At 49.2% G+C, this 24,307-nt stretch overlaps 11 protein-coding genes across 11 annotated transcripts; 4 read left to right on the top strand and 7 right to left on the bottom strand.

Annotated features, from left to right (window-relative positions):
- Window positions 1-563: 563 nt before the first annotated feature.
- On the bottom strand, window positions 564-2,156 carry N7518_000845 (uncharacterized protein; the record flags this gene model as incomplete). Its single annotated transcript, XM_057181773.1, has 3 exons — window positions 564-606; window positions 663-1,047; window positions 1,109-2,156. The coding sequence occupies 3 exons, from the start codon at window positions 2,154-2,156 to the stop codon at window positions 564-566; spliced, it is 1,476 nt and encodes a 491-aa protein (XP_057047123.1).
- A 1,740-nt stretch (window positions 2,157-3,896) lies between these two features.
- On the top strand, window positions 3,897-5,303 carry N7518_000844 (uncharacterized protein; the record flags this gene model as incomplete). The annotated part of the gene is made up of 1 exon (XM_057181772.1): window positions 3,897-5,303. One exon carries the CDS (start codon window positions 3,897-3,899, stop codon window positions 5,301-5,303), a length of 1,407 nt encoding a protein of 468 aa, XP_057047122.1.
- A 759-nt stretch (window positions 5,304-6,062) lies between these two features.
- N7518_000843 (transcriptional regulator family TF) lies at window positions 6,063-7,644 on the top strand (the record flags this gene model as incomplete). The annotated part of the gene is made up of 2 exons (XM_057181771.1): window positions 6,063-6,596; window positions 6,646-7,644. The coding sequence occupies 2 exons, from the start codon at window positions 6,063-6,065 to the stop codon at window positions 7,642-7,644; spliced, it is 1,533 nt and encodes a 510-aa protein (XP_057047121.1).
- A 78-nt stretch (window positions 7,645-7,722) lies between these two features.
- On the bottom strand, window positions 7,723-9,490 carry N7518_000842 (putative iron-regulated transporter; the record flags this gene model as incomplete). The annotated part of the gene is made up of 5 exons (XM_057181770.1): window positions 7,723-7,992; window positions 8,052-8,710; window positions 8,764-8,803; window positions 8,898-9,061; window positions 9,133-9,490. 5 exons carry the CDS (start codon window positions 9,488-9,490, stop codon window positions 7,723-7,725), a joined length of 1,491 nt encoding a protein of 496 aa, XP_057047120.1.
- A 324-nt stretch (window positions 9,491-9,814) lies between these two features.
- Window positions 9,815-11,555, bottom strand: N7518_000841 (mitochondrial 37S ribosomal protein mS47; the record flags this gene model as incomplete). The annotated part of the gene is made up of 3 exons (XM_057181769.1): window positions 9,815-11,023; window positions 11,081-11,242; window positions 11,295-11,555. 3 exons carry the CDS (start codon window positions 11,553-11,555, stop codon window positions 9,815-9,817), a joined length of 1,632 nt encoding a protein of 543 aa, XP_057047119.1.
- Window positions 11,556-11,768: 213 nt separating this feature from the next.
- Window positions 11,769-12,777, bottom strand: N7518_000840 (mitochondrial 54S ribosomal protein uL4m; the record flags this gene model as incomplete). Its single annotated transcript, XM_057181768.1, has 2 exons — window positions 11,769-12,620; window positions 12,694-12,777. The coding sequence occupies 2 exons, from the start codon at window positions 12,775-12,777 to the stop codon at window positions 11,769-11,771; spliced, it is 936 nt and encodes a 311-aa protein (XP_057047118.1).
- A 396-nt stretch (window positions 12,778-13,173) lies between these two features.
- Window positions 13,174-14,496, top strand: N7518_000839 (mitochondrial 54S ribosomal protein mL38; the record flags this gene model as incomplete). The annotated part of the gene is made up of 2 exons (XM_057181767.1): window positions 13,174-13,705; window positions 13,772-14,496. 2 exons carry the CDS (start codon window positions 13,174-13,176, stop codon window positions 14,494-14,496), a joined length of 1,257 nt encoding a protein of 418 aa, XP_057047117.1.
- A 172-nt stretch (window positions 14,497-14,668) lies between these two features.
- On the bottom strand, window positions 14,669-16,776 carry N7518_000838 (Peptidase S26A signal peptidase I; the record flags this gene model as incomplete). The annotated part of the gene is made up of 4 exons (XM_057181766.1): window positions 14,669-14,854; window positions 14,912-15,336; window positions 16,030-16,485; window positions 16,560-16,776. 4 exons carry the CDS (start codon window positions 16,774-16,776, stop codon window positions 14,669-14,671), a joined length of 1,284 nt encoding a protein of 427 aa, XP_057047116.1.
- A 378-nt stretch (window positions 16,777-17,154) lies between these two features.
- On the bottom strand, window positions 17,155-17,760 carry N7518_000837 (uncharacterized protein; the record flags this gene model as incomplete). The annotated part of the gene is made up of 2 exons (XM_057181765.1): window positions 17,155-17,614; window positions 17,681-17,760. The coding sequence occupies 2 exons, from the start codon at window positions 17,758-17,760 to the stop codon at window positions 17,155-17,157; spliced, it is 540 nt and encodes a 179-aa protein (XP_057047115.1).
- A 1,340-nt stretch (window positions 17,761-19,100) lies between these two features.
- On the bottom strand, window positions 19,101-20,864 carry N7518_000836 (CAZyme family AA1; the record flags this gene model as incomplete). The annotated part of the gene is made up of 2 exons (XM_057181764.1): window positions 19,101-19,906; window positions 19,967-20,864. 2 exons carry the CDS (start codon window positions 20,862-20,864, stop codon window positions 19,101-19,103), a joined length of 1,704 nt encoding a protein of 567 aa, XP_057047114.1.
- A 1,221-nt stretch (window positions 20,865-22,085) lies between these two features.
- On the top strand, window positions 22,086-22,749 carry N7518_000835 (uncharacterized protein; the record flags this gene model as incomplete). The annotated part of the gene is made up of 3 exons (XM_057181763.1): window positions 22,086-22,242; window positions 22,293-22,352; window positions 22,409-22,749. 3 exons carry the CDS (start codon window positions 22,086-22,088, stop codon window positions 22,747-22,749), a joined length of 558 nt encoding a protein of 185 aa, XP_057047113.1.
- Between the last annotated feature and the right edge of the window lie 1,558 nt (window positions 22,750-24,307).

Genomic DNA, 24,307 nt, shown 5'->3' with positions numbered 1-24,307 from the left:
GTTTTTTTTTTCAAGACTGGTCGGCCGGGGTGTATAGGCTGCCTCTGCGACACAGCTAAGTCTTGCTTAGAGAGTTACTTGTTTCTCGCTTCCGATGCAATTCAATCAATATGCTGCATATCAGCACACCTCGTGCTTTCCGTGGAGATTTGACCGTAGAGGGAGATATTGAAAAAACGAGCTTTCAAAGCGTTCCTAAATCATATCTCATACATAGTACACTGCTATCCCCGATATAAAGAAACACCCATCCTGCTATAGTATCTCCCAGTCCGCTGTATCTTCTGCCCAATGCTCATAGTCCTTTACATGCCAAACCCGAGATACTCGTCTATCTGCCCTATCCAATTATTGAAGCAATCGCCGGAAAATGAACGCCATCCCTTTCTTCCGTGCCCAGTAGGGTGTACCCATCCAACCTTCCCTTCACAAAAAGACAAAATCAAAAAGAAAGCTCATCGCCAAGGAAACACAAAAAAAAAAAATTAGAACAAAGAAGATTCATAAGTCATAAGTAGTTGATAGCAGGCGGGAACCCAACTTGCGAAAATAGGATATCGAAGCTAGGGAATGAACATAGCAGCAATAGCCATGAAACCGAAGTATCTAGAAGCAAAAGGTCAGTCTCAAACGCAGCCACAACAGAGTCAAAGCAATCATACATCGTAGCACAGCGCCAACCATCCCTCGAGTCGACCAGCGTATCAATACCAGCCGAGTAATTCGCCGCAATAGCCGCGGCGGCACCACCAACTACCGTCACAACGACCAGACGACCAGAGAACTCCGCAATAAGGCTGAACGCCAACAGTGGCAACAGGAGCGCACCCGATGCGATGATGATTGCGACGTAGACGGGTGCGGCAGCGGCCGATGCAGCCAGTCGCGGAGTGAGGGAGACCAGATCCGCATCGTGGATTAGGAACCGCGTCTCGACACCAGCGACGGGCTTGTGCTCTCTCATCCAGCCGCGATAGCCCGCGATATCCTGTTCCGAGGCCCGCGGGAGCGTCTGTAGGACTTTGCTGTACGCGCAGAGGGCGTTGTCTGCGTGCTGGTCAGAGAGCAACTTTGCGGGATAGCGATATGGAAAGTGGAAGGGGCTTACTGTATTGTTCGGTCTTTTGGATCAAAGCGCTCATGAGATCCATGCGGCGGTAATGCAACGACGAATAGGCCTGGGCCTGGGCGTCCCGTCTGCGGGAAGCCGGTAAGGGCTTTGCGCCTTCTTGCTCGGCTGTGCTGACTCGATGTATTTCTTCGTACTCGTCTAGCGTGTGGAGATCTTCTTCCATTTGGGAAATCTCGTCTTGGAGGTGGAGGAGGACGCGGTGGTTGACGGTCTCGAAGCGTCGGTAGAGCGGAGGGAAGCTTCCGCTCTCTTCTGAAGCGGACTTGGTTAGGTGCGAGGCTAGAAGCCCGTATCCTGATGGCTCTTGCGATACGTTGGAGTCTCGTCTCTTTGTTGGCGTGGTGCGGTGAAGACTATCTTCTGGGCTTCTTGGAGGTGATGGAGGGAGCGGTGGTCTATGGATCGCACCGTTGTCTCTTGGCGATTCATGGTAGGTCTGTGGTCGGGACAGTTCTAGTTCGCCTATTCCTGGCGAGGTTTGCGCAGTCGAAATCGGGCTCGGCTTTCTAGTGGGTTGTCTCTTCCGGGTGACTAACTGATTGCCTGTAGAAGGCGCGGGCTTTCGTGGTTCTTTTGGACTTTTGGATGCTACTGGGGGTGACTGGGTGACTTTCTTCGGGGGGGTGTTGCCTCCTGAGACCAACACTCCGTGTGGCACAGTGTTTGTCCGCGGCTTAGGAGCCTGGATCTGGGTGGTGGATTGTATAGGGCGTGGAGGCTCCGGCTCCTCGTCTGATTCAGACTCCGATGATGACGATAACGAGGATGAGTCTGAAGACGATTCATCGTTCTCCTCTAGGAACTCAAAGACATTAGGCATCTTCTTCGACTCTGGTTTCTTTGGGTTCGCTGGAGCGACAGGCGCATTTAGGGCTTGTCTTGACCCATTGGGCCGTTGTGAAGGTGAACTGTTCTCGACAGTTTTAGGGCTTGCGACAGGACCAGCCTGTGGGTTTGTAGTATTGGACACCAACGAGTATGTCCTCTTTCTTCCATCCTTTTTTGACTTTCTAGTTTGGAGCATGATTATCGGATAAGTTCGGAATCAAGACCCGATTCATACAAATCAGGGCATACCAGGGAAAGAGGAGGAAAAGAGAAAAGGACATGAAATGAATCGTAGTAGGGAATTCGCGATGGAATCAGGAGTATAGGGACTTGAGGCATAGCCTAGGGGTGGAATTCCATGGTCTCAGATCGAGTGTCAAAAGGTGCGGAATCCTAGGAATCTAGGGGGGGGTTGATGGAAAATAGTATATCTCCAATTTCCCCGCGAATTCCATCAGACATTCTCTATAATAAGGGAAATTGGTATCAGTATTATAGAAACACGAAACGTCAGCCCAACTTCCAATGGGAATAGGTTTGTGTCAGCTGAAAAGCCCGAATGGTTATGAAGACTTGTAATTCGTCACACAAGTCAGTCCGGGAACAATCTGAAGCAACTTAGAAGCGCCGAGGGCTTTATTTAGATCGACCAATGATAATCGTATCGCAAGGAGCTTCCTTGTATCCCTGTTGATCACGTTTCAAAGAAATCAAGAGATAGGGAAATGGTGACGAATTGCCGAGTTGAACATTCTGAACAGTTCAGTGTGGGCCAAGTTGTGACAGCAAATCAGGCCTGCAGAGTCTGAAATGCAAATGCATGTGTGTCTGAACGAAGCAAAGGAACATGTATGCGCTGGTCGATCTTCCTTGCATCTGGCGGTCTAGCGAAGTGGGGGAATGTGCTGCAGCTATGTGAGCAGTGTACGATGCAGTCTGTACGGAGTACAACGCCACCTATCTGCTACATTACGTGCATGAAGCATGAAGTGTTAAGAATGTATTGGCATGGAGTTGAGTAGTTATAAGTTATAAGTGTAGTTAGTACTAAGTCAGAGGGTAAATGGAGATCAAGTACGGAGTACAACATACTCTGTCTCTGTATGTTGTACAGGGAAGATATATATGCAGTTTCATGTTTTTATAGTTTTGAATACCATTATTGAGTTTAAAATGGCGATTTCCATTCTTCTGTGTTACAACATACAATATAGGTACAACATTGTATAAAGTGATGGCATCTCCGTTATCTGAGCTGCTTCTAGACTCACCTGACGCTTTAAGTATATGTCAGCACGGACTCTGGAAGTCACGTGGCACATAATTGATGACCAATCAATTGTGACAACAATAGTTAGTTATGCAGTACGACAACACTCTTATTATCCAACTCTCAAAGCTCTCACCTTGACTTCATTCGCCATATTCCTATAAAGGTCAGATGCACCTTGAGCAAAAAGCCAATAGTTGTTAACATCGGATTTTGGTTTCGATCCCTGTTGGGCTATTAGGATCACACTGTTTCTACCAAGATACAAGTTTGTCGAATTATGAACGCAAGATTCACATCCACGCACAAGTCATCCTTAGTGAAACCTACGCGAGTGGCTCTTTAGTAGATATTTACTTCTTAGATTCAGATAATCAAGGGCCGTAGTTTAGGCGGGGGGAAGTTTACGCGCCAGCCGCTGAGGTTTCAGTGGACTATGAAGCCTTTCTGAGGAAAGGTAGAACTATAAGTATTATAGCCGAACCTCTGATTGAACTGTTGCAAAGATAAACAAATAGAATGACAGTCGCTGTTTGTTCCAGAACATGCAGCTTACCGATATTCTGAGTAACCGCGGGGTAAAGCATTTACAAAGACGTCTGTCTATAAAGACATACATCCCCCTGAACCCAGCACTCCCCCTGATATAATACCAGGAACACCAAAATGCTACCAATCATGAAAGGCAAACTAATGTTCTTCGATGAAGTAGCCTGGGACAAAAGCGACGAGCAACTAGCAACATGGGAAGCAATCCTTCTCAACCAAGAAACCATGCAGAAGATAACCACATTAATCAAAATCCACCGTCAAGGCGTAGCAGACCAACTCTTCCCACCAACAAAAGGCTCCTTCAACATGGTGATCCGCCTACGATTCCTCGACGGCGCCTCGGCCATAATTCGCTTCCCAATCCCAGGCTACTCAATCTTCCCAGACGAGAAACTCCACCGAGAAGTAAGCGTGATGCACTTTCTCGAGCGACACACAGGCATCCGTATCCCGCACGTCCTACACCACGGCACCAGCGACGAAAGCCCACACGGCCTAGGCCCGTTCATTATCATGGAGTATATCGACCATAACGCAGATCTGGTGGATGCGCTGAACACACCCGGGATACCGGATGAAGAACGACCCGTTCTCGATCCCAATATCGACGATAACAGGCTGCGCTCGGTGTATAATCAGATGGCGGGCTTGTTGCTGCAGGTTGCGAAGCACTCGTTCCCGCGGATTGGATGTATATCTAATGCCGCGGAAGACGAGTTTGAGGATGAGTGGGTGGTTGCGCACCGGCCGTTGAGTATCGACATGAATGAGCTGGTGCAGGTTGGTGGTGTACGGGCTGGGGATCTGCCGGGGATAACCGAGACGTTTGCGACTGCAGCGGAGTATTTACTTGCCCTTGCGGAGCTGCATATGACGCATCTTTCATCCCAACGGAATGACGCTATTGATGATGCGGAAGACTGCAGGACGAAGTACATTGCGCGGTGTTTGTTCCGGAAGCTTGCGAGGGAGGGCCGTCTTTGTTGCGCCGGGGAGGAAGGGGTGTTTAAGTTATTCTGTGATGATCTACGACCGGCGAATGTGCTTGCTAACTCGGACTTTGGGTATAAGATATCCGGGGCTATTGATTGGGAATTTGCTTATGCTGCGCCGTTGGAGTTTGTGTATAGCCCGCCATGCTGGCTACTGCTTGAGCGGCCAGAGTACTGGGATAATGGGCTTGATGACTGGGAGCGGGTGTATGAGAGCCGGTTGGAGGTTTTCTTGCAGGAGCTACATATGCGAGAGGATGTTGACATTCGGCGTGGGGTTATGAGTGAGGAAAATCGGCTTTCTAGACATATGCGTGAGAGCTGGAATAGTGGGGGGTTCTGGGTTAGTTATGCGGCGAGAAGGAGTTGGGCTTTTGATGTTATCTACTGGGCGAGGATTGATCGCAGGTTCTTTGGAGAAGGTACTTTAGGAGATCGGATTGGATTGTTGACTGTTGAGGAAAGGAATTCGATGGAGGATTTTGTACAGAGGAAGTTGGCTGAGAAGGAGGAGGGAGGTTTGATATGAAGTTTATATAGGGCATAAGTTGTAGTTATAGGGCTCATACACCCTATGATCACGTACTTTCTACTTGGAAGTATTCCATTATTACATAGCTATGAATTAAATTTGTGTATATTCACAATATCCTAAAGATCTTCTTGCACCTTTAGGACTTCTAGATCTGTTAATTTCGTCATTTGGAATATCTTCAATTCAATTTGACCACCCGAGCTCGTCATCGCACCCGAGAACCGGCGCCATTGCGGGGAAACCAGCCACCATCGAAATTCTTTGCGACTACTTTGTATATCTAGTATGCTTTGCCTTGCTTTATCATGGAGGTAATTTGGATATTCCCTTATGCCTCACTCAACTAATGTGAATTCTTCTCAGGTGCCAAAAGCCCGGGGAGCTGGCAGGTCAGGCCCGCGTCGACGAACAGGGTGCCTAACATGCAGGTCCCGTAAGGTCCGATGCGATGAAGCGAAACCAAGCTGCTCCAATTGCGATCGACTATGTCTACTATGCCTGTATAAACCACGCACCGCACCCGGCGTGAGGTTGGGTTCATCGCCAACTCGTGCAAACAAGACAACTGCATCGAATAACACAGCACACCCAGGGAGTTCAGGCTCCTCTGCTGCAGCCACGACTGCATCCCGCTCTCCCTACATAAACTTCTTTAATACCGTGCTCCGCGCAGACGGCCACACAATACCCGCGCCAACAACCACACTTCGACAGCTCCCTACAGACCAGGGCTCCCACCCTTCGGAGTTTGACATGCTCGTATTCATGGGCGGGATTACTTCTGAGCTGGAACAGAAGCACCTGGACCTGGCTGCTGGACCCGCGATGACTTTGACCGCTAGTCCAGCGTCGCAGTCGCTACCCGGGACACTCACACCAGACCGTCGCATTCTTACTCCAAATACCTCATCTTCGGGCAGCGCTTCAGACATGCCAACTAGCAGGGGCAGCTTATCCGATGCAGGCGGTATCTCGTATGAGGACCAACTGCTACAGCACTTTCTGACCATTGGCCCGCCGGCTGCTCTTTTTGCGCCGGTAAACATCGAGTGGAAGTATATGCGCCCAGCGCTGCTGGTTCATGCACGAGATTCCAGTCCGCTTTTGAATGCTTTATACTGCTACGCGGATGTTCATAAAGCGATGATGGAAGGGAAAAAATGGCGCTGGGCGCCTACCTTTTATAGAGTGGCTAGTTCGGAGATCCAAGCTTGTATTCATGGCGAGGTGACGGAGTCCACACTCATCAAAGTTTTTGGAGCTGTTTTTCTCTTAATGATATCCGAGGTATGTTCTGCTTAGTCCCGAGATCGAGCGAACGCTCATATTGTTTCAGCTTCTCTCACCTTCCGGAATATGCACCGGAACTTCTTATATTCACTCCGGGTACCTTATTCTACAACGATTCCATGATCGTACTCGACATTGGACCGGTCTCGGTCATCTTTTGGTGTCATGGATCTTACTGCTAGATGTCAAGTCCCTGATTGCAGGCCGAGATGGCGATCCTCTCCCTGAACTCGGCAACATCCCAGAACATAGCATAACACTGAAACCACCGGATACACAAACTTCCCAAACATCTCACATAACCGCACCAACAGCCAACTTTAAACAAGAGGACAGCATCGAAGACCCATTCCTCAGCCCCAACTACCTCGTCTACGAAGCAATCGTAGGCCCGGCATTCCGATTCTTCGTACAAGCCCAACAAGTCGTACGACGCATAGTCTGCATCGACCTCCACCACCGCAGCCGCGGAACTCTCACCGACGAGTTCGAAGTACTCCAACTCGCCCACAAAATCGGCGCCGATCTCGAAACACTCTGGCACCGACGCCCCTCAGTAATAGACGTCTACGGACGGCCCGAAGCTCTAACTGACATCCTTTGTGCGCCTGTGGCATCGGAAATCTGCCGCACATTCCGCCAATACGTGGCCAACTTCTTAGCGAACTTTATCTACTTGCATCGCGTTGCATTTGCAATATATCCTCGCACAGAACGCGTCAACGGCGCTGTCGATCAAATCATTCAACTGGCCACCGTTGACTCTGCCGGGCCAGACCATCTGCCCGTCAGTTTCTTATGGCCGCTGTTCATTGCGGGGCTGGAGGCTACGGAGGACCAGCGCAAGTGGATTGGCCACGAGATTCAGCGTATGGCTGCGGCCCACGAAGCTGACGCGGCACCTTCGGCCACTCGTCACCCGACCGCTGATAGGGTCCTAGTGCTTGTGGAGGAGATGACCCGGCGGCAAGATGTGTCACGCACATGGGCAGACTCGAAATGTGTGAGGCGGGAAATGTTTTCGGACTTTTTCGTTGTGATTTGAACTTCATGTTCGGCATGAGAGGTGTAGAGACTTTCTCATAAAATATAATACAAAAAACCTACAACCAATTCAAATATTCTAAACCGACCCAGATCCAATCGCTCGATATGACACTTTATCTCCGCCTATACAGCGTGATCGATGCAGTAGATGTCCCCGTTCCTTGCGCACATACGTCGCAAAACAGACCGCAGCGACCGCCACAGCTCCAGAACTGATCAGCACGGGATACCTGAACTGGGCCGGCAGCGGGAAAGCAATAGTCGAGGCAAAAGAAAGCATCTCGAACACATTCTGCAGCGCCATTTCAGTAGCAGAGAAACGGGCACGGACATGTTCCTGGATATTCTACATCACCCAACGAGTTCAGCACATGCACAAATCAAAAATACGGAAAAGCCACTTACCTCCTGCACGAGAAACTGCACCGACAAATCGAATCCCCAAAGCCCAATCCGACTCAAAGCAACGCCCGTAATCAGCGCACCCGCCACAAACTGCGAGCTAGGGTCCCAAAAAACGAAAGCCACGGTGGCAGCAGCGATACAGATAAACTGCCAATTCAGGAACCACAGCCCGGAGCGAATTGGACCAATCCGGTTCATGACCATAGGCGCTGTCCATGTACCGGATAGCTCGGCGACCACGGAGCCGATGCGCATATAGCTGACCTCTAATGGGGTGAAGCCCGTGTGCAATAGATATGTGACCATTGTTGCGCCGAAGGATAGGACTGTTAGGTAGAGCAGGCTCAGGGCAAAGGATGCTAGGAAGACGGGGCTTGCTATGTACTCTTTCCAGGGCGCAAGTGAGCCTGACAAGCAGCGGGCATCGCTCTCGCTACTCGTATCATCTGCTTGTGTTGTAGGAGCTTGCGTCTTGGTCAAGGCTGGGACTGATTGGTAGACCTGGGCAATGGCCATATACTCGACCAGCACAGATGTGGTATTCAGGGTAAACACTGTCCAGATTGCATATCGGGTTGATATGCCGTCGATCAAGGAGATAAATACTGGTGCTAGGAGCTTGCAGAAGAGGTCAATTCGTCTCATAGAGGCGTTCAAGCCTGTGGTTCGAAGTTAGGTATTGCAGAGCTTCAGGTGGCTTCAGGTTTCTCACCTTGTCGAGGAACATTGATACTTTCCGAGATCACGATTGCCTAGTGTCAAATTAGCAGCGATGTCCCTTCCTAAAATAAGATTGTATATCGGATGCATGAACCAGACAACCCAAATACGATTCCCTGTACATACCCAGTCCCGTTCCACAGCCACTGTATTAACCGTAGCGGCCAATTTCTCCATACAAGCCAGCAAGCCCTGCACAGCGAACAAGACAATCGTAAGCGGCCAAGAGTCTGTAGACAGAGTGGCCACAAAGCACAAGCACGAGATCGCAACAGGGACTCTTTGCCACACTACTCCTTTAATTAGCCATTGGCCTTGAGACTCGGCACATAGTGAAGTATCCGAAGCGATTCCAACCTACCAATGGAATGCCTCACAGCCACAAGCCGGTCTGAGCGATCAACTTGCGCACCCAGCCACGACGACAGCGCGACGGCTGAAAACGCCCGCACTAAAGCGTATATCGAAGCATACAGTAGTGTCCCCGGGAAGATCGAAGCTAGGAAGAGTACGGCGCCGAATTCAAACATGCGGGAGTTCCATGTTGAGAGTGTGTGAGATATGTATAGGCGTGTTAGTACTGAGTGGGCTTCTGGTGCTGGACTATCATTTTGGGGTGGGCCATCATCCGCCGAGGTCGGCAACAGAGGGTTGGAGGAATTGCTGATGTCTTCTGATGAGTGCCGGCTAGGCTCTGGGAACTCGCTCCCAAGAACCATCTTGAAGCGCTGCTGGCAATTTACAGCATATATGCAAGTGTCAGGTCGAATGCTTATGTGGATTTGACAGCAAATTGGGCGGATCAGCAATGCCGCGGGTGGGCTGAGGACCCTCGTGGAAACTTTTATATCATGTTGTCTATAGTGTTCTATTTGTACGTTTTATATAACAAATTTTTTTATGTTTGACTACGGTTCTTTTCTATTTGAAGATGATTGCAGATTCAGGAAATGCAATAATAGTATGGTATATGGGCCAATTCCCAATAAATTCTAATACACCCGAACAGCAAAAATTACAAGCTATAAACGGTATCCCATTGTTTAATCCAACCACTTAAGTCCTTCGGGAGATGATGTCGTTGTCCGTCGGGCAATCACCTCGACCACCTTTCGGCGCACACCTTCGCGGTGGGCGTATTTCTGGAGGAAGTAGTCGATCACAGGTCTCCGCGATGAGTGTCCTTCACACACAACCTTTTTAATCTCATCTTCGGAGGGAAGGGCGAAGTGGGCATAAGGGTATTTGGTGTAATCTCCCTGGCTCAGAAGCGGTAGGCGGGACTCGTTGTCGGGGATCTCGAAGAAGTCGTCCACGATTTTATCCGAGACCTCTTGGAGAGTAGCGGGCTGCCACTGGGCTTGGCGGGGAGGCTTGGACATCAGGCGGGCCTTGACACCCTCGACGAAATCAGGGTGGCGCATGAATTTGGCGGCGATCTCGTGCTCGCGCTGGAAGGTCTCCGTGATGGTCCACTTCTTGCCAAGACGCATCTGGCGTAGAGTCACCTTCAGAGAGGTCGGGGAGCGGCCTGACAGAGTCTCCAATGTCTTTTGCGCCCACTCCTTGTGCTCAGTTTCCTTCTCCAAAGCCTGGATAATCTCTTCCATGGTGTTGAATCCGAAGCAGCGGTCAATGGCAGTACGCAGGGTACCAGCCATGAGCATCGGCTCCTCCTCAAGCGGGGGGAGGCCAAGGGAGAACTCAGCCATGGTCTTGTTCACAATTTCCAAACGCTCGCGAAGCTCAACGTGGTCGGGGAAAGTCAGCTCGGAAAGACGCTGCGTCACACTGCTCAGAACACTGGAGTGCAAGTAGTGTGTGGCGATGCCTGCGTACAGAGCCTGAACACCCTTCAAGCGCTCCGAGGTCAAAGCCAGGTATGTACCGGTCTCACCATCCAGACGCGGGAGGAAGAAGGAACCGCCAACGTCAGGGAAGAAGCCAATCGTGGTCTCAGGCATAGCAAAAAGGGTGCGCTCGGTCGCAATTCGGAAGGGAGCGTGCATGCTGAGGCCCACACCACCGCCCATGGTGATTCCATCCATAAATGAGATAACAGGCTTCGAGTATGTAGCGAGCAGGTGATCAAGGCGGTATTCGAGTGCGAAGAAGTCCGCGGATGCTTTTTGTCCCTCCACTCCACTCTCATTCTGCAGCGCCAGGGCAGCAACGTCACCTCCTGCGCAGAGAGCCTTGGTGCCGGCTCCGGAGATGAGGATCATGTTTGCAAGATGAGATTTCTCCCATTCCTATTGATCCAACGCTTAGTATTATATATTTCTGAAATTCCGGGTATCCATTCTAACCTTCAATCGAGGGACAATCTTGCGAGCCATCGAGCCGTTGAGGGAGTTGAGCTTCTTGGGTCGGTTGAGCTCAACGCTGCGGAGGCCGTAGATCGAGTTGAACAGGACGTCATCGCGCTCATCGCCAGGGAGCTCTTTGGGGATACCAGATGAAGTCGACATCTAACAATAGTAAGCATTGGATATCGGGCTTCTCTCCGTGTAGGGTGCATACCATAGCTGTTGCCCGAAAGGCAGGGTTGGTCACCTTGGCGCGTAGAGGCATTGCTGAAGGAACGCGCGAGATCCAGCTCGGCGAGGAGACGCGATTGAATTGTCGAAGTAACATTAGAACTGGAATACGACGATAACCAAGGAAGGGCGTTATGTGATGACAATCAGGTATTTCTCCGCTTTCCTTGACCTCGGGAGTTTTTCGCTGGATTTTCTTTCCGCTCCGACTCTCCGCCCATAACCGACAAGCTCCCAGGTACATTCGGCGACATCACCGCAATTGATGTCATCTTTAAGTAGTATAAATGAAAATGGATTCAAATATTATGACAACGCTATGATACCAGGCAGCTAAGTACTGAATATGTTGTAGCTCCAAAGCCGACTCTGAGAAGTGATAACGTTCGAAGTATAGATGATCTATTTGTACACAGCTAGATGATGCCAGAAAAACAAGAAACAGAGAATGATACAATTAAACGTTGCTCCATGTGGCCTTCATCCGGCTAAAGTCCAGCGGATACACCTTCTCTCCGTTTGCTGAAGGCGAAAAGAGAGTGTCCACCTTCGCCAAGTCGGTCGAATGCGAAAGCAGGATCTTGTGCAGTGCATTCTTCTCAATAATCAATCTTGCTGTCTCCAAGACATTCTTCACATCCAAATCCTCGACGCTGATAGTTCGTGCGTGGTTACCGAACTTTTCAACCGCATCAGAGAACATCTCATTCGGCTTCAGTGTAACGAATGTAGACCGGCCCTTCTGATACCAGCCATGAGCTTTGATGAGATTTATGATGAAGAACGGGCTCGCATCCTCATTGATATCGATACTGTTGTCAACAACAATCAATTCGCCGCGTGAAAGCCGGTGGCTGAGGGCAATACGCCAGGCTTGGTCGTAGATCTTTCGTGGCAAATCGGTCGAGAAATCACGAGGATGAGGTCCGAAAGCGACACCACCACCTCGTCGAACTGGCGACATCTTGTCACCCGCACGCGCACGACCGGAGCCCTTCTGCGCGTACAGCTTCCTGTGACTACCGTGCACATCGTCCCTCCACTTGGTGCTGGCGGAACCTTGTCGGGTGCTGTCGCCCTCGTAGACGACTGCGCGGTGGAGAATATCGTGACGAGTGGGCATCTGAAGTAGCCGCCGGGAGTAATGGACTAGACGCTGGGGTTCCAAGTTAGGCCACCGGTAGGTCATGACTTGAACAGGGGTTTGGCCCCCTGGTCGTTGCGCCTGTTGGACCTGGACAGCATCCTTGGTCGCCACTGGGGGCTGTGTAGTGGCTTCGGTTGCCATTGAGCGTGTAAGGCATCGTTGCTGTATGATTCGATACGCTGTCAGTAAATGCGTCCGAGAACCGGACCGAGAAGAATTCATGGAGTGCACTAACCGTCACTTGCTTCGGGCCTGACATGAGTCCGCCCGAGCTGCGGGACAGCAGCCTCAGCGACCGAATAACATCGTTCCCTGGCATTTTGAAAGTCACTGGGTGATCTGCGTATAACTTGATGATGTCCGGAGTCTCGAATGGAGCAAAAGTTGATCCCGGGCGGTGGGTGCTAGCAGAACCTTGGCACTATAGTACCCAAGTATCTTTTGTATGATTTTCCCTTACAAAAGATACTTAGCCGCATAATACACAATATGAATTCTTTTATCCGGTTGCATTGAATCAAGTGTTGGTGTCAAATATAATTTAATTGTAGAGAGGACTTTTTAATGTATTTGATGTCTTGATGTATTCCCGGGCCTGGATACCACTTGGAGATCACGTGACAGGTTAAGTGACCGAACAGAAAAAGTTCCCCGGGAAGACAACAACATCGGATCCTCAAGGCCAAGCCCACCATAACCTCCAATTCCTCGAATCATGGCCCACTGCGAGCGGGCTTCGAAGCCTCTGCTCCAATGCCTTCGCAATACCTACTCTAGAGGCGTGGCTGGAGTCCAGCTCCAAACGCGAGCCTTCCAGTCGACCGCGAGTGTTCGAGATGCCGAAGTTGAAACTCCGGCCCAACCTTTCCACAAGGCACCCGATCCCTCTCTTGTGACGAGTCCCCGTCTCGAAAGACGTTTGCTCCGACAGGGAACCGCCCCTATTGGATCTCGTCGTCGCCGTGCCGCGCTCCAAGATTCAGAGAACCTTCCCTTCGAACAATTGCCCTACCAATGTTTCCAAGAAGCCCGGAAGATTTTGCTTGCGGACCGCGAAGAGAAACTGAAGGAGATTGAGACGATGAGGCAACGCCTTGCCAGACAGGAGGCTTTGTCCGACGAGGAGGCTGGAGGAGCAAAGGCGAAGAAATCCCGTGTTACTGCCATGCAATTACACCTGGAGCGCCTCAAGGTTCTGGCCGATATTAACGATCCCTTGGTCAAGCGAAAGTTCGAAGATAATGAAGGTAATCATCTCTAGATCAAGTGATCAACCTCGGCTGAGACTAATCGATCGATTTCTACCAATCCAGGTGACATGTCCAAGCCCATCTATCGCTTTTTGGCCGACCGCAAATGGCGCGAATACCGCCGCAAGATCCTGGTCCAGCGTATCACCCAGATGAACGTCATTCCCGATGTCCTCCCTCACTGCGACCCTGTCGTCGAGACAAAGCTGTACTTCGGCAAGCGCCAAATCCAAGCCGGTGAATTCGTCGAAGCGAGACTCAGCACGAGCGCGCCTAAACTCGACGTGCAAATCTTTGAGGCTGGTGAAAAGCTAGTCACTATTGCAATTGTCGACCCTGATGTCCCGAACGTTGAGAACGACAACTTCGATTATAAGACACACTTCCTGGCCGTCAACGTCCCCATCTCGGCCACCTCCACCAAGATCGATCTCGCACAGCTTTTGGAAGATTCGCAGGTGGTTCTCCCCTGGCTACCACCTGTTGCCCAGATGGGAAGTCCCTACCACCGCCTCTCCCTCTTCATCATGGAGCAGAAGGATTCCCAGCCTCTCGACTTTGCCGCCGTCAAGGCCAAGGAGTCTGACCGCGACACCACCCTCCTTCGCAGTCTCCAGTCCCGTTACCATCTCAAGGCCATCGGTGCTCACCTGTTCCGTACCCAATGGGACGCCACGACCCTGGAGGTCATGAAGGAGATTGGATTCGACGGTGCTAATGTGGAGCTGCGCCGCAAGAGAGTTGAGCCTCTGCCATATAAGAGACGTAACCCCTCTTCGTTCCGCTGATCTTGTTTGTCTTCAAGCCTTTGTATTGTACAATTTGATATATGTATGAATATGCACACTGATTTAATCCCTTTCAACCAAACTCCATGCGTATGCTTAAACAAAGTGGACCAGAGTGCCACGCATCGGCATTGTAATCCACCGGTCTGGTATAATGTACAATGTATAACCCTTAGATGTTCTGGGAATCCAGTTGCGCCGGTTGCAACGGATTGGTCACCCATCCCATCTTCGACGGAGGCCATACCCTTGCAATTATCTTCCCATTAATGAGACCCATGGGCACTGGGCCATAATTCCTCGAATCCCTAGACCAGGGCAGATTATCGCCGGCCAAAAAGACATGACCTTCGGGAACCTGCACAAAGTCAAGTCAGCAATTGAATTCAACCAGAACGAAGAACCTATAACCCACCTGGATCATATTTCCATCCTTGCCAATACTCGTGCTAAGCGGCTTATCTTGACAGACAAAATCCCCAGGCATGCCCACTACCCGCTTGGCCACATGCACGCCTTGAAAGTTCGGGTGACCATATCGCACGACATCTCCGACCTCGATTCCTTTGCCATTGCGGTGGAGGCGCGATATCATGAGCCAATCGCCTCGCACGTCGAAGGTAGGGTACATCGATGGGCCCTCGCTGAGCTGGACAGTTATCAGGTGCTCCCAGATCAGCGCACAGGCGCAAAACGTGCTGGTGCCATTGAGCGCAAGCCTGCCAATGGTGCGCAGATTGGCAGCCTTTATTACAGACCGGACTAACTGCTCCATGTGTGGTGAATTGGAAGCATGGGATTGCTCAGATCGAGCTGCATCAACTATTCCGCGGTCGGGAGCTGGTCATGTGACTGTTTGGAGCCTTTAAATTTGATTTTTTCGCTCCACATCCTCCCCTTCTCCCATCATCAGTCAATATGTCCTTTGTCTTGAGTCAGTGATTGATAGGATATTGCCGTCGCATTGGATTTTGATATCCAGGACCCTCCCAGCCGTATCAGCTGCCCATTAATGTTTCGTGGGCGCTGGGCTGAGAGGGATCTGGATTTTCTTTCATGTCTCGATTATTCGAACATCTCTACAATATGGAGATGTTCAAACAGTCAATACCCTTTACATATACTCCCCTAAGCCTTTACCCCTACCCTAATCCCTTCCGGGATGTTCGCTTCTCCAAATGCTAGAGCTTGCCGTCGCCGAAATACATAACCAGGACGAGCACGTGTGGAATATGAAGCAAGATGAACACAACCAGCCTATCTTCTAATAGGTTGTCCCCCAGTGTGTCTCACTTTGACCCCATTTCATTATGGGACTGGGTTCTTGAGGCATGCATAGTGGGGAGACATCTCAATTAGACAATTTATTATCATTTTCGGTTTCTCATGCTCCCTATCTCTCGTAACCTCCCTGAACAATATGGATGAGATTATCCATGCGTCAATCAATGTGACTTTTTGTACCACGAATCAGCATCTAACAAGCATGTAAGTAAACTCCAACCAAAGCCAATTAAGAAGCATAGTACATACCGGGATGCTTCTGGACCGGCTCAATGCCCTCCCTCTTCTTCGCCTTCTGCTGATGATCCACGCCATACCTCTTGTCCCGGTCCTCCAACAACGAATCCAACCCCGCAGGATGTGCCAACTTCACGCTCTCATTCGATACAAAGCTGCCCATCAACTGCGGCTCGCCTAGAGGCACAGGATCTCCACGATCAACCTGCCAGAAATGATACGTCTTGCCATAGACAGGCGCAACGTCTTGCATCTCTGCCGTCTCGGCAGCTTCCCAGATAGCGTCGGGCACACCAGCTGGTGCTGGCATGACCAGCATGCCGCTTTTGACCTCGAACTCGTGCGTGTGCCAGAGCTTACGCTCTTCGGTGGGAAGAGTCACGAAAATCCGCGGCGAGATCATGTATTCCACGCCGATGAGGCGGGCGTTTGCCTTGGATGAGTCGTAGATCAGGCATTGGCGGATATCTGGATAAGTATTAATGCCCAGCACATCGGTCATTCAGTTGTGTTTGGCTATAGACATGGCTGTTGTCACATACCCTCTGTTAAGTGAGTGCAATAGTGATCGGCTTCCAGACATCGAGTTGGATCGTTGGCGTAAAAGTGGAATGCATTGAGATGTGCGCAGATTTGCTTTACGGGCGTGAAGTCTTGGATCATTGAGGCTCCAGTCTCGAGTACTCGACTCTTCATTGTCCGCGGCTCGTCTGGAAGTTCAGTTCCATCGTTGCAGCAGCTCTTTCCCGAGTTTGACATTTTGTGTATACGTTAGGTTCAGGGTTGTATTCGCGAATTGTTGAATTGTTAGGTGTTCATTAATAGAGTCTCCCATAAACTGGAATTTGTACTGAAATGATGTAATCCATGCTTCCATTGCATTGATGTCATGATGATTGCGGACTTCCTATTTGGGACTGTTTACTATTACAGCATATTTGAAAGTAGCTATATCATTGGTAGAAGTAAGAAAACGATGACAGTCAAAATTATGCAGGTTGTCTATACGAAGTATATTTTATGTTATCCTTAATGGAATATATGCATATACCAGCTTCCTCATAGAGCGATATCACTTGTTCGAGCAGTTGTGTTAATTGCGCTTCTGATATATTGGACTTAATCTGCCTCGATAACTCAAGGAACAGTCTCCCTTTGCTCCAACAAGTCATAAATTGGAGTTTTTCTCATATCAAAACCGCCCCGACCATCAAAACGGTGCTCATATATCTTCCGTTGACAGTAAGCTATTGCTATATCGTGCACTATGCTCCACTCAAGCAATCTCGTGCCTAAAGCCTTATTATCAGCCTCGAGCGTTTCCAAAGCCTCCTTTACCCACGCGACACAATTCCATCCCGGCCGACTCTGTCGGACAGGCGTGTTGCGCATAATTTCGGCTACATGATATCCGTCCAATACCTTGCCAATCAGGATACGAACAAGTAACATGTTGCCACTGTTAAGTGAACACTCAAACTCTTCGAAGTGCCATTCAGAGCCCCCTCCTAACTTTGGGCTCTCGTTCGCGTGGTAACAGAAACCCGTGCTATTCTCAGTTTCAAATTTGGGCCCTACAATCACGGACCAGTGGTACCTAATCAAGACATATATTAGTCTTGCTAATGACTTCGAGCTAAACAGCATCTTGAATGGTTCTCACGTGTCTTCCTTGTCTGGCATGGTTAGTCTGCCTCGTCGTGCATGGAGCGCAACATATATCCGATCTTTGTTGGCGGGCATTGCAAGTGAAGTTGACCAAGATGGCTAGATATTTGCTAATGATCGATTATTGCTGGAAGGATGGTCGTAGTGGGGTCTTCTCTAAATCCAGTCTTTACCGGGCTCTATGGATGTCTTTATATTTTTGTGGCTCAATGCTAAAAGCTTTCTATTTTAAGAGGAGCATCGGAAGATCTACTGCAACCCAAGTCACATCACATCGTACCCAACAGCGCCTATAGCATTGGGTAACCAATATGGGCACTTTACTCGGATAGGTGCATCGTACGTTAAATTGAAAAAAAGGGGGCCAATGGCATCTGCAGAAACTCCAACCAAACAGAAAATCCCTGCGAATAGGACTGGGCGCAGCATAAAAATAGAAATTCGAATGCAATTAGCGGCTTAGCTAGCGTCGAATCAATTGTTAGTGTCGTGTCAATGCTTTCTGGGGGTCCCTTTGTCAAGAGCATCAAGAACACGTCTATCCATCTAAGTGCCGACAAAACTCACGAGCCAGTCTTTCTCCATCTCATTGTGAGGATCCCAATATAGGGCTTTTGGCCGACAGAAATACATATGTGGCATCACCATATGTGAACGTTGTGAAATAAGGTCCCGCTAAAGAAACCCGTTTATTTGCACCAAATGGTTCGGACCACGGGGTATTTGCTGTTTGAAGGAGATCGCCATCTTTGTTGGCTGCACTCCGCCACGAAAAGCTGTCTCGTTGCCCTGCCGTCTCCGGGGGTGGATGAGCGAGCTCGGTCGGCATAGCCCCTATATTGCGGACTATGACAATGGCTGGTGTTTTTTGTTTCCCAATTTTGTCACGTCTATTGTCATTAAAGGATACTAACCAAAGAAAGACGATGAAAAAGTCTATAAAGATCACAAAAGGGACCGAAGACACAACACAGCCTGAGTCATTTCCGTTGAGTCATATTCATCTATGCCCTTCTTTCCTTCTTTTCTTCGTTCCTTCTTTCCTGTTCCGTATCTTGTCACAAAACAATCAAATTGCAAGATGAAGGAAGAGCTTCCGGGGTTGCACCTTCCAGACGCAGAGACAATCGTACAGCGCCTGCGACAAGACCGACAAGCCTACCTAGTAATCTAGAAATCCAACTATCTTTTGTTACAGATGACATCTTTGACGAAATAGCCTCTTTTTGTGCACTATCAAGGGTGAATGAGGGTGTTATCCGCATAGAAAAGGAAAATATGGAAGTATCTAGAGATATAGGGAATAATTCAAGAGGAACGGAAAGGATGGAGAAATAATGTTCCTTTTTATATCAATCGAATTCACCAACGGTGAAACGAACCCTCAACCATTACTCCCTCCACTGTCTGTATATCTATATGCCATCATCCTCCTCCTCGACCGAACTCTCTGTGACATATGCATCCCACGCCTCACAAGTAGAATTCAAAGTATCATAATCAATCAGGGCCCGCGCCTCATCATACCTCTCCAAGAACTGAATAGCAAAGCCCTCCGAAGTATGCCATCCAATATGGCAATGCATCAGCCAAGCTCCGGGATTGTCAGTCTTGAACGCAATGGCAAGGTACCCAGCGGCCGGGAGCATGGCCACATCCCGGCGGGGCGGGTTCGTCAAGCTCGTGTCATCAGAGGAGCTGTACGTGCCCGTTCCCTGCGCGATGATAAAGAAGTCGTGGCCGTGCAAGTGGATGGGATGCGGGACAGCCAGGGTAGTTTCGATGACAACATAGGACCACTGGTCTGCGGTCGGGAGCACAATTACGCCGCTTTCCTCGGTGAATGTCGTGTCGTTGTTCCAGACTTGCAGGAGTGTCGGGTTATCCCAGTATACTTGCATTGCTGTCCCGTTCAGCTGCCAGCGGAAGTAGCTATCGGAGTTTGTGCCTAGTGTGACTGGCTCGCTGGAGTTATAGTATGGCTCCGACGCGCTCTGGGCCAGGTACGGGACGAGATCAGAGATGTCCATGTCGTCGCAACTGTCGGTGTACGTGTATTCGGTGGTGGTGGGGGTGGATATTGTGCTGCCGTAATAAACGATTCCTTTGATATTGTCTGCGCTGTCATTGTCGGAGCAGGCGGCTTGGGGAATTGCGCGCATCCAGAAACTGTCACTTCCGGTGGATTGATCTGCGCTGACCACAATATCGTACCGCTGACCTAAATAGGAATAAGGGTTAGTAAGGTCATATGTGGGTTGGTAGTGAAATCGTCTCTTACCCATGCCGATGTTCAAGATAGTTGTGGTGAATGGCTCGATAGGTACCAAGTCCATAGCCATCACCGTCAGAGTATGGTTGTCAATTGAGAACTTGAAGTGGGTATCTACCGCAGCGTTCACAAGACGGAAGCGATAAGAAGTGCCTGCAGTGAATGATGTGTTGAAGCGATGGCCTGTCTGGGTCGTTGAATCGTCATCCCCATACACATTGGTACCGTTGATGAGACCATTGTCTAATGTAGGCGGGCCATTGGCCTCGGCAGAGTACCAGAGTTGATCAACAGTCTGGTGACTCCAATCATTGAGGAACAAAACTCCTTTGTCCACATCATAGTTCTCAGTGGCAGGACCATTGATCACAATTCCACCGAAGACACCTTCATAGGCTTGCAACCCAATGTGAGAATGGTACCATGATGTGCCATATTGTGTAGCTTTCCACTTGTAGGTTGTTGTCTGCCCCGGAGCAGTAGGGCATTGAGTAATGGATACAACACCATCGTTCTGGTTGGTATAGTTCTGGCGGATGCCGTGGAAATGGATGCTAGATCCATTCTTTGAGGACAGACTGTTGGTGACATGAACGATAACATCATCGCCCCAGTCAGCTATGATGGTAGGGCCTGGAATTGTCCCGTTGACTGCCATTGCTGCACGAGAGTAGCCATCGGGAGCAACTGTGACATCTTCGATGTTGAAGTAATACTCTCTGGTCACGCCGGTGGTGGGGACGACATCGTAGTAGTTGGTGCTCACGTCGTAGTCGCACCAGGTCTGTCTGTCACTGGCGGTATTTCCAGAGCAAGCATCCCGCTTTAACCTGGTATGTTTGTCGTGATGGATCGAGGTTGCGGAGGCTACTCCGGCCAGGATCAAAAGAGTGGTCCAAATCTTCATGATTGCTTGACGGTCAAGAATGCTAGCAATTTGAATTGTGGCGGACAGACACGAAGTAAATTCACAAGAATGAAAGTTTAAAAACAAAAGGAAGGATAGCAGCGAATGTAATATTGTTAGAAAGGACTTTCGGACTATTTGTAGAGAAATATTGATGCTACGAACTATTCTTATCAACATATATAGATCCCCGACGCTCTATCATTGTGACGCCTTACAAGGCAAGTTGGAGCTCATATCCAGTATCAGGAGGGTCAGTAAGCTAGCGAAATTAATGAGATCTGATTGGACTTGACTTTGGCACGACACATACCTAAGGGTGCGTAATCTCAAAGTCCGACGGAGTCCTTGGGTAACGGATCCACGTGCCGGACCGTGCCGGACCATGGTTTGTCAATCTGCAAGCCTATTTTTAAGCTAGTTCGAACTGCTTGAGGGGAAGATGCACGAAGATTTTCTACAAATGGACTGGACTTGCACGATTGGAAACTTTGCCCTAATGCAAGCCACCGTCACGAATTACGTGGCATATAATATCTAAGATAACAGTAGAGAGAAATGATGATTTCTGAAAACTACCATGCCTCAATTGCCACTTACATGAAGTTGCCATGGCGAGTATCCGTATTTGATCAATCGCTGTTTATCGAAAGATGTATATCAACCAAGAAACGGAACAGATCTGGCCCCTCTACGCCCTAAGCAGATAGGCTCTTGTTCTAATTCGGTGATAGAATACAATTTATTTTCTATTTACAACATAGACTATCGTCATAGTTTCGGAGCTCTCACCCAGATTGGGATTAACGGACGAACTCAGCCCGATCCAATAATGCTACTGCAGCCTATCTCCTCTTATTCCAACGAGATTGCGACATAGGCTGCAAGGCAGTGTCGGAGATCAAGTCTCCGCTTGTTTCAAGCTAACTGATAGTCTTCAGGTACCTGACAGGAACCACCACGGCACGTCAGCCAACGCGTGTCCCGGCGCGCGGCCCGGACTCATCCACCAACCCAATTTTAACAACCCCTTAGAGACTATGTTTTGCGATGAATGATTGGATACTGCACGCTCACCCTAAATTTTGACTAAGTGGAGCTCTGCCTGCGAGGACGTAACATGCAAAAGGACCATGTAACTATATAGAGAACAATAGGATAGTCAGCTTCCTGTAAATCTTATCCAAGGTTAAACATCTTTCTCATTATCTGCTATCCACTATGTTCAGTTCCTCGGTCTTCTGCACGGCGCTGTGCTTGGGAGCGTCCGTGTACGCTTCTGACTTTGCCTCTAGGAGCACTCCCGGCGTGGGTGAGGAGTTCGGACTTTATGCGTATGGAGACTCAATTGGTGGTCTCTCTCTGTTCTACGGAGATGGTAAGATTTAACATTCACCACTATTCAGAACCATATTGACGAGGTGCTAGGCAAGGCTCTGATTGGTGACCCAGCCAACTCGACTGCTTCGAACACTTCAAGTGTATACTGTCAGTGAATCCTACACCCTGCAGTCATGATTATGTGTTAATATGGGACATACTAGTCGAACGTTCGTCCACGGATAGCACTTGGATCGCCAACCCGAACGGAACCACCAATGCGAACGCCAGCTGGTCTGACCAGATGCTCTACATTCCCAGTTCGTCATCTTCGGATGATGAAATGGGCTTCGCGTCTACGAACGCGTCGAATAGGACTACAACAGGTTTCATCTTCTACGGACAATGGATGATGGTGAAATCTGATTCTGGCGCAATCTCTTCCAGCTTCTATATTAGAGAGAACTCGGAGGGCGAAGGGATTTATTCCTTGCTGTGGAATGCGTCGGATGATGCAAGTGCTATTCCAGTATCCTTGCGTTCTGTGAAGCCGTCTGATGCTTGAGATATTGGTTGCAAGGAGAAACGGAGGTTGTCTGTTGTGATGATTTAGCTTTGGTTCTATGGAAAGAGGTCGCCCTTGTCAAGTCAAGTCCAATCATAGCTATCTGAAAAGGAATAGAACATTTTATTTCCTATCTGGAAATAGAAGAAATATGGCTATAATTTAGATCTAAATCTAGAGAAGAAGAAGAAGAAACTGTTCAAATCAAAGATCATGGTCATGCGATATCTTCCCAAGAAAGTCTCTCACTCTGTAACTGACATTTCATATGAAAAACACTTAACTAGAATGCCTGAAAGCATGTTTAGGTAACGACCGGCTTCTTTGATAGATTGGTTAATGGTGAATTCGATGCATTACCAACATGACCTTATTCCCAAGGTTCACAGTCCGATCAAGGTAGTTAAGATATTCGAGCCCCGGTCGTTCTTTCTTTGAAAGGAGTACATTTACCAAGTTGGGGATGCTTTCTTCTTGGTAAGCCGAGCATCCGGACCATCACCACCATTGAACGCGATGGGACCTGACAAGCTATTCGATGGAGATTTTCAGCGCGGCTTTACTACCACGATATTACCTCTCGCAGTTGTTGCCGATGCTTCCTTGTCCAGACGACATCACACCGATAAGACCTTTCGGAGCCACATGATGTGCCAGACTTTCAACGACCCGCATGAGGCTAAGCGAATTCGTGACCATCACATGTACAAAATCATCGGTGGATACATCTCCAATTGTTTGGTTGGGTCACGATTTGTGATTCCAGCGTTCACAAAAAGGATATCGAATATATTGCCCGGCAAGCGCCTATCGAGCGCCTTGATTTGATCAGGTTGGCAAATGTCCGAGGTCTCAATTTCAACCCGGCCGTTGTGATTGTCTGCTAGCTCGTGGAGTAATGTCCGCGCCCCTCCGCCGCGGACTGTTCCGACAACGTTTCATCCCTTTTCTACGAATTCTGCGTAGCCAAGGCCTCGCGAAGCACCGATGATAAGGATGGTGGGGGGTAAAATGGAGATTGTGCCGAGTTATGCTCAGACTTAATATAATTTAGTAGGTTAGGCTCCTTTTAAACCCAGCAAGTCGGCTTGGCAGTTTCTAGTGTTGGGTTTATCTCCGTCGGATTCCCTTTGAAGCCGGTGATTCTGGTATCTGTAGCAGGTCTGCCCATATTAGGAAATAACCCCTGCTTAGCCGTATCGCGACTTATAAGATTGGAATTCAGCGTCGAGTGATGGTGAAAGAGTGAAAATAGGGATCTGCCGTTGATAGGCGACCCACCATGTAGTTAGGTCATGCAGTGCAGTGGAGCCCGCGTTTTAAGGCCTCCGTGTCAATCGTGTCCACCCTGCCATCATCCTACTCTTCCTGATTTCCTCCTCCATCAATGTGGTCAGTGTCAACATCGCAATCTAATTGTTCTCCAACTGCAGATTTCGTCCAGCTCATGAGTACAGGAGCCGTCGCCGATATCTAGGATCCGAAAGCGCGAGGTAAAGCAACCGGAGTATTTCAGCTAGGCCCTCTCTGTGGACCCAGTCTAGCGCTCGTGATAACT

The sequence above is a fragment of the Penicillium psychrosexuale genome, assembly GCF_028828465.1.
Source record: "Penicillium psychrosexuale strain IBT 29551 chromosome Unknown utg000001l, whole genome shotgun sequence".
Lineage (NCBI taxonomy): Eukaryota > Fungi > Ascomycota > Eurotiomycetes > Eurotiales > Aspergillaceae > Penicillium > Penicillium psychrosexuale.
This window is presented reverse-complemented; position numbering and strand designations above follow the sequence as displayed.